Source organism: Zea mays, chromosome 2 (assembly GCF_902167145.1).
Source record: "Zea mays cultivar B73 chromosome 2, Zm-B73-REFERENCE-NAM-5.0, whole genome shotgun sequence".
Classification (NCBI taxonomy): Eukaryota; Viridiplantae; Streptophyta; class Magnoliopsida; order Poales; family Poaceae; genus Zea; species Zea mays.
Window position 1 is genome coordinate 215,302,824 of NC_050097.1, and position 8,960 is coordinate 215,311,783.

The 8,960-nt window shown below is 51.8% G+C and overlaps 1 protein-coding gene across 1 annotated transcript; it reads left to right on the forward strand.

The window, feature by feature from the left end:
• The first annotated feature begins 3,926 nt into the window (after window positions 1-3,926).
• On the forward strand, window positions 3,927-4,568 carry LOC111590894 (uncharacterized). Its single transcript, XM_023301793.2, has one exon. The coding sequence runs from the start codon at window positions 3,943-3,945 to the stop codon at window positions 4,252-4,254; it is 312 nt and encodes a 103-aa protein (XP_023157561.1). The 5' UTR covers window positions 3,927-3,942; the 3' UTR covers window positions 4,255-4,568.
• Window positions 4,569-8,960: the final 4,392 nt, after the last annotated feature.

The following is an 8,960-nucleotide window of genomic DNA, read 5'->3' on the forward strand; positions in this document are numbered from 1 at the left end:
CTGTCACTACGACACCTTTCGTAAAGTTCTTGATGTCTAGGCGGAATGGATGGTCAGCAGGAAGAAATTGTCGATGTTTATCGAAGGACGAATATTTGCCACCCTTTTTCAACCAAATGAACCTGAGAGCTTCCTTGCAAACTGGGCATGGGAACTTACCGTGAACACACCAGGCACAGAATAGCCCATAGGCCGGTAAGTCATGCATGGAGTACTGGTACCAAACATGCATTCTGAAGTTTGTCTTCGTAGCTCGGTCAAACGTCCATACCCCTTCCTCCCAGGCACGTACCAATTCATCGATCAAAGGCTCCATGTACACGCCCATTTTGTTGCCCGGGTGTCCTGGAATTATCAACGACACGAATATATTCTGCCTTTGAAAGCACACACCAGGGGGGAGATTGATTGGGATAACAAACACGGGCCAACATGTGTACGGGGCAACGCTCATTCCATAGGGATTGAACCCATCTGTGGCCAACGCAACACGTACATTACGAGCCTCTTCGGCTTTCTCACGGTGAATGCCATCAAAGTGTTTCCATGCTTCACCATCTGATGCGTGCACCATCTTGTCAGGATTGTATCGTTTTCCATTTTTGTGCCATGTCATCTGTTTCACGGATTCCTCTGTCATGTAAAGACGCTGGATCCTCGGTATGAACGGAAGGTGTCGTAGGATTGTCAAGGGGATGTCGAGCTGCCTCTTCTGTCCATCACCAGAGTCTACCTCCATAAACCTAGACGAATTACACTTGGGACAGTACTTTGCCTCTGTGTATTCTTTCCTAAATAGCACGTAGCCCTTCGGACAAGCATGAATCTGCTCATACGTCATCTTGAGTGCACGAAGTAGTTTTTGTGCCTCGTACATGCTCTTTGGCATAACGTGATCATCCGGAAGCAGACTCCCAATAACCGTCAACAAGCCATCGAATGCGTCTCTACTCATGCTGTACTGCGACTTGAATGCCATTACACGCCCAATGGCATCCAGTTGAGAAACCTTTGTCTGGCCGTGAAGGGGTTTCTGTGCCGCGTCGAACATGTCGTAGAACGCCTTTGCAGTCGGCTCTGGCTCGTCATCCATACATCCTCCCGTGTATTGTGCCTCCTGATAGTCGTTCAACATATCTGCTACCCCCGCATCCGCGTCATAATCCTCGACACGTTGTCTCAACACCTCCTCTCTCGTACGATGCGCTTCACCATGAAATATCCACCGAGTATAGCCCGGCGTAAATCCATTCTTCCAAATATGTTCTACCATGACCTTCTTTGGTTTTCTTTTCCGATTGTCACATTTGCCGCACGGGCATGGGACTAGCTTCGCCCCTTTAGCAGCTTCGCCATATGCCCGTTCCACGAAATCATCGGTCTTTCTAATCCATTCAGTGGTGACATCGTTCCTTCCTCTACGGCCCGTGTACATCCACTCACGGTCCTCCATCCTCTAACAGAAGCCTAGCAACAGAAAATTTCGGCAGCACCTCCCCTGCACGGGGAGGTTTCAAAATCCTGCAAATAAAACTATCAGCACGATGGCCGACATCCACGCATAATTCAACGGCACGATGGCCGGCAATCCACAATACTACATATTAACCTAATCATGCACGTATATAACTAACTTAATATTAAAACTAATCATTTCATATAAATCATACACGTATAACATAAATCAAGTAATCACCTTAGAGGTTTCGGCACGGGCGAGGCGACGGGGCGCGGGCGAGACGACGGGTCGCGGGCCAGGCGTCGGGTCGCGGTAGAGGCGCCTGGCGGGCGAGGGCACGGCGGGGAAACGGCGGGGTCACGACGGACGAGGAGTGCGGCGGGGGCACGGGCGGGGGCGGTGGGCGGGGCCGTGGCGGGGGCACGGGCGAGGGCGAGGGGTTAGGCGAGGGGCACGACGACGGGCGAGGGCGCGACACGACGAGGGGCACGGCACGGCGAGCGCGGGCAACGGCACGGTGAGCGCGGGCACGGCGGGCGCGGCTTCGGCGAGCGCGAGGGCGAGCGCGGGCGCGCGGCGGCGGCACGGGAGCGCGCGCGGGCGAGGGCGCGCGGAGGCGGCGCGGGCACGGGCGCGCGGCGGCGCGGGAGCGCGCGGCGGCGGCGAGGGAGCGCGCACGGGCGCGCGGCGGCGGCGCGGGCGCGAGGTACGGCACGGCGGCGGCGGCGATGGCGCGGCGACGGTGAGGGCGCGGCGGCGTCGGCGTTTGAGTGAGTGAGTGAGAGAGAGAGTGAGGAAGAAGAACCATTCGGCCGTTGTAATAGGGCGCTTTGCCGAGTGCCCGTGATCTGGCACTCGGCAAAGTTTTTTTTTAATTTTAAAATAAGCTTTGCCGAGTGCCAGATCGCTGGCACTCGGCAAAGCAGTCTTTGCCGAGTGTCCCTTTGGTGACACTCGACAAAGACTCTTTCCCTATTCTTTGCCGAGTGCCACGCAGCTGGCACTCGGCAAAGGAAGCTTTGCCGAGTGTCTTATCCAGACACTCGGCAAAGTATATTTTTATTTTTTTGATTTTGTTTCCCAAACTTTTTGTGGTATGTTCCTACACTATGTAGACCTACATGTATCATTTGTGGACAATTATAACATAGTTTTCAATCGTCAGTAGATTTAGTTTGTTTTTTTGAAATTCTTCGGAAAATTCAAATTTGAACTGCAGGTCACTCGAAACTTGGAAAACCGTGCATGAAACAATGATATTCATGTTACTTAGCATAAGTTACGACCGATTTCAGATGCGTACCGGAAACTTCGAGCAACATGCTCACTAAACATGGCCGTGAACTTGGCATCCACGTGTTTAAAAATTGTATAAAACACAAACAAAGTCAGAAAATCATGAAACTTGTCCCCGTGTCATGATATCATATGTATAGGCTGTGATAAAAATTTTAGAGTATTTGAAGAAAGTTGTGAGACACTATGTGTAGAAACCTAAGAGGACTACACATGAAATCATAGAGTTTCAATGTGGATCTCTTAGGTTTCTACACATAGTGTCTCACAACTTTCTCCAAACATTCTAAAATTTTTATCACAGCCTATACATATGATATCATGACACGGGGACAAGTTTCATGATTTTCTGACTTTGTTTGTGTTTTATACAATTTTTAAACACGTGGATGCCAAGTTCACGACCATGTTTAGTGAGCATGTTGCTCGAAGTTTCCGGTACGCATCTAAAATCGGTCGTAACTTATGCTAAGTAACATGAATATCATTTTTTCATGCACGGTTTTCCAAGTTTCGAGTGACCTGCAGTTCAAATTTGAATTTTCCGAAGAATTTCAAAAAAACAAACTAAATCTACTAACTATTGAAAACTATGTTATAATTGTCCACAAATGATACATGTAGGTCTACATAGTGTAGGAACATACCACAAAAAGTTTGGGAGACAAAATCAAAAAATAAAAATACACTTTGCCGAGTGTCTGGATAAGACACTCGGCAAAGGGCTCTTTGCCGAGTGCTAGATGTGTGACACTCGGCAAAGAATCCTCTTTGCCGAGTGCCAGTCGCTGGCTCTCGGCAAAGACTGACGGCCGTCAACTTTAGGACGGCCGTTGACGGCCCTTTGCCGAGAGCCCCCTTTGCCGAGTGTTTGACACTCGGCAAACTAGTCTTTGCCGAGTGTCGTCCTGTGCCGAGTGTCCAGCACTCGGTAAAGAGTCTCTTTGCCGAGAGTCTAGCTTTGCCGAGTGCGGCACTCGGCAAAGCCTTCTTTGCCGAGTGCCCGACAAAAGGCACTCGACAAAGATTACAACACTCGACAAAGCCTTGGATTCCGGTAGTGAAAGCCGCGCGGCCGGCCGCGTCGCCACAGGTCACTACAGACAGAAGTACAGAAGCGCGCGCGTAGGAGACGAGGCAGGCATTCGTGGCGACGACCACCAGCGCGAGACATCGGAGAGGATAAGATGGAAGGGCTGATCCCGTTCGTGATCGACGTGATCAGGAGGAGCCACGAGCGGAGCGGCTACCGCCCCGTCTCGTCCGACAGCGGCAGCTCCCGCGGCGGGCCCGGGGGCAGCAGTGGGCGCCACCTCACCGACTACTCGGAGCTGCCCGACGACGCAGCCGCGGCGAGCGCCGGCGCCGACAGGCCGTCCGGTACGCTGCACCGCGCGCGGTCCGGGTACGTGGAGACGACGGTCGGGCGTCGCGCGGACGACGAGCAGGCCAGGCCGGCGCCCGTGGTCGTCGCCGGGTCGGCTTATCGACGCAAATGAGGAGCGACGTGCATGCTGAGCTTTGTTGGGAGGATGAGGATTCATCGTCAGCATCAACAAGTTGAGCATTCTTGGGGTTGCCAGGTTGCTGCTTGATTAATTAGTTAGCTAGCTAGCTATTCGTTCTTAGCCATGCATGCATGTTATCTAAACAAAGCTGCGATCTCCTGGGTGTAGTGTAACAAGGCGCTCACGGTCACGGCTCGCGTTCTCGTAAGCATGTGGACCCCTATATTTTTTTTTGCTGTTCCGAAGGGGAAAAAGAAAGAAATGTATATGCTCCTATATCTTGCCGTTTTTTTTTTGGACTTGTGTATTCCAGTCACGGTATGATTATCCATGGCCATTAATCTGGTTGGCTTCTAGATCGGCGAATTTTGGCACGGGCAAGGACTGGATTTTGAACATTCTGATTTTTGTTGTCGTCTCTAGAGATGATAATAAACTCTAAATTTTACATTATAAGGTTTAAGGATATGATCGAATTAGCATTAAACCATATTTCTATTTATTTTTAAACTAAAATTTATTTATTTCCCGATTAGTTTATAAAGAAACGTTTAGATTATTACCATTACTAATGCCTCGTATCCGGAAAAAAATTTGTTGCAGCCCGGCTGTAAACCAGACTATTTGCAGCCACTCACAAAAAAGAGTATATGCCTCGTCTGCAGACCAATAACACTACTAAAACGTTATCTGATGGATCTGCATGTGAAGTGTATCTTCCTTTTTTGGACAGCAAATTTTTTTTCCCTCGCATCCCATCCGTCAGACCGTCACTCGTCGTCCTCGGATGTTCTGTTCTCGTCGTCACTGGTCTTTTTTAGTTCCCAAAGTCTTTTTTCTTGTGCTTCAAATCATTTATCATGCATCAACTTATATTTAAAACTTTTTTGAGTACTTTTTAGTTTTTTCCGAATCTTTTTTTGCACTTTTCCGTTATAGATAGTACCGCCAGCCACTTGACTTGTTCACATTGAGAGTGTAGGCTTAGCGGGCGATGATGGCTGATGGATTAGTGAGAGTGTAGGCTTAGCAGGCATTTTGAGGCTACACTTAAAAGATACGTGACGTTGTTTAGTAGTTAAATGTTATTCAAGATTTTATTCCACAAAAAATACGGATCAAACTTAAATTCCATTTTTTTGAAGCAGTATGATTATTTCCTCATTGCAACAGTTATATATACAGAGTTATGCTGAACATCCATGTTACTGTTACCGTTGCTTTGGCTCGTGCAGGCCATGCTCGTGGAGCAGCTCCACTCCAGTCCCATCACGCCATGCTCCTCAGCCATCATCACCAGTCCGCAGCACCGGCGCCGACGCAATCGGCAGCGCCGCTCCTCGAGCCGTCCGTCTCGGGCGTCTTGAGGGGCGGCGGCATCGTGGGGGAGGACGCCAGCATGACGCTCGGCAACATCCTCCAGCGCGACGCCGCGATGCGCCAGTCCGCGCACATCTGCGCGTCCATGCAGGCCACCAGTCTTCGCATCGAGACCCTCGAGCGCAAGCTGGCGGGCCTCCGCACCCGTTTGCGCCGCTCCGAGCAGCAGCAGGCCGAGGCCGTGGCGGCGACTGGCGGCACCTCGATCGACCGCGCGCCCGGCAAGTCCACCAGCTTCCGGATCCCGCGAAGCGGGCTCTGGGACGGCGACGAGCTCGCGCCCATTGGCCCGCGGCAGGCGCGCCGCAGCCAGGGACACCAATGAGAGGGGCTTCAGGTCACGGTTGATGTACGGGTTCAAGAACCTGTTAGGCAGGAGGCAAGGCGCCGCGGGCGCACCGTCCGCGTGCGGCGAGGACGTCAGTACCCGATGCTTCGGTGACAAAGGCGCCGCCACCGCGGCGGAGCTGGAGAGTGTTAGGAGAGGTGAGTGAGTCTCTGGTACGTGGGGCTATGTCCTTGGGTCACTAGTCAGTGGACCGTATAAGTACGACGATGGTTGTCTTGTGCTTGGGAAGGAAAAACTACGAAGAAACTGAATACAGATAAGCTCTCTGATGTCTCCTTCCCAACCTAACCTATCTCTCTCGCCTACCTCCTTCTCCTCTTCTCCAATCCAATCCACTTGTGATCTATGTGCTAACAATTGGTATCAGAGGAGTCGATCCTCGATCTAGCTCCATGGATCCCGCTGCTCTCAAGTTTCTCCTTGACGAGATCGGCAAAAAGTTCGACGAGGCCGAGTCTCGACTCAATCGGCGCTTGGCCAGGTTACAGCAGCCCGCACGCGGAGACACGTCGTCCTCCTGCAGCAACAACTGGGGCGTCGTCCCCTTTCCGATCCAGTCCGCGACTGTTAGAGCCGAGGTGGTCGCTGACAATTGGGGCGACCTCTTTGGCAGTGGAGACGACTCCGATAAGCAGCGCGACGAGGAACCCATCATCGCCGACAATTGGGGTGGCCTGTTCGAGCAGTCTGCGCAACCTTGGGAGGAGCGCGACTTCGGTATTTCCTACGCGACCACGCCCAGTGCTGCAGTCTCCAGTACCGATGAGGTGGAGGCCGTGGTAGCACGCGAGATCCATGGCGAAGTCACTGGAGCAGAGGTTGCACCACAGCAGCCATGGCGTTTCCACGCTTGTGTCCAACGCAACCGACGGATCCATGTCGGTGCACCACGTCGGGCGTGGCCTGGAGCGCGGCACCTTCACCGACCTCCTCGACCCGGACGTCCACGCCTGACCCATGAAAGAGGCGCACCGCCTTGCCGAGGTCTCCATCCGCTGCTGCGAGCTCTGGCGCAAGTACCGCCCCGATATCACCACTTTCGTGCTCTCCGAGCTGGGCATCCGCGAGTGGTGAAGTCCCTTGCCCACCACAGTATCTTGGGGCGCACCTGCTGCGAGGATGATGAGGTTTTCCACACCTCGGCCCCCAAGTGTTCGACAGAATGCCTCATTCAGGACATCGACTTGTTGAAGCCTATCAGTGTTGCGCCAATGTCCACGCTCGTGCCTGCTACACCAAGAGCAGCGGTCGAGCTTGCCAACAGCGTGTTCACAAGGTACATTCCCATCGATTCATTGGCCTCCAGTGGTGCTGTTCTATTGCGCTATGCCATTGAAGTTCATGGGCCTCCTGAGGGGTTGGTGGAAATGGCTATTCAATGTTTAGTAATACCAGCTTTGAACAGTACACATCATATACCAGCAGCTTCCTGTAATATGTCAACATGTAAATTTGTGGCAGACCGCGAGTTTCTCACTCTACCTTCTTTTGATCTGGTGGTTGGGAAGTATTACATTTTTACCAAACAGCCTCCATGGCCACCACCTGTGCAGTTTGTGCTTCATGGTGGGATTGAGCAAGAATACATATGGCGAGTGGAAGAGCTATTGTTTCAAGTTGCTGTACATGAAGATGATGGAAACATGATAATTCAGTATATGCAATTGCATGATGTGTTCTACAGATTACATTGGCTTGACAGTTATGCAAGCGGCATGTATTACAACTACAGAGACTATACCTGTTTGCAGGGTATTTGGCAGCTGAAAGGGAATTAGGCTTACACCTAGTCCCTAATTAATTTTGGTGGTTGAATTGCCCAACACAAACAATTGGACTAACTAGTTTGCCCAAGTGTATAGACTACACAGGTGTAAAAGGTTCACATTCAGCCAATAAAAAGACCAAGTTTTGGATTCAATAAAGGAGCAAAGTGGGAACCGAAGGCCCTCTGATCTGAGAGCACCGGACTGTCCGGTGTACACCGGACAGTGTCCGGTGCACCATCGGACAGTGTCCGGTGCACCAGAGGACTCCAACTCAAACTCGCCACCTTCGGGAATTTCCAGAGGCACTCGCGCTATAATTCACCGGACTGTCCGGTGTACACCGGACAGTGTCCGGTGCGCCAAGGAAGATCAGCCTCAGGAACTCGCCAGCTTCGGGAAACTCCAACGGCTAGTCCGCTAAAATTCACCGGACTGTCCGGTGCGACTCCGGAGCAACGGCTACCTCCGCGCCAACTGCTACCTGCTGCGCAATAAATGCACGCGCAGAAGTCAGGCGCGCCCATACTGGCACACCGGACAGCAAACAGTACATGTCCGGTGTGCACCGGACACCCAGGCGGGCCCACAAGTCAGAAGCTCCAACGGTCAGAATCCAACGGCAGTGATGACGTGGCAGGGGGCACCGGACTGTCCGGTGTGCACCGAACTGTCCGGTGCGCCATCGAGCAGACAGCCTCCCAACGACCACATTTGGTGGTTGGGGCTATAAATACCCCAACCACCCCTCCATTCATTGCATCCAAGTTTTCCACTTCCCAACTACTACAAGAGCTCTAGCATTCAATTCTAGACACACCAAAGAGATCAAATCCTCTCCAAATTCCACACAACGCCATAGTGATTAGAGAGAGTGATTTGCTTGTGTTCTTTCGAGCTCTTGCGCTTGGATTGCTTTCTTCCTTCTTGATTCTTTCATTGCGATCAAACTCACTTGTAAATTGAGGCAAGAGACACCAAACTTGTGGTGGTCCTTGTGGGAACTTTGTGTTCCAAGTGATTGAGAAGAGAAAGCTCACTCGATCCGTGGATCGTTTGAGAGAGGGAAGGGTTGAAAGAGACTCGGCCTTTGTGGCCTCCTCAACGGGGAGTAGGTTTGCAAGAACCGAACCTCGGTAAAACAAATCTCCGTGTCTCTCTTGCTTATTCGCTTGGGATTTGTTTTGCGCCCTCTCTCTGAA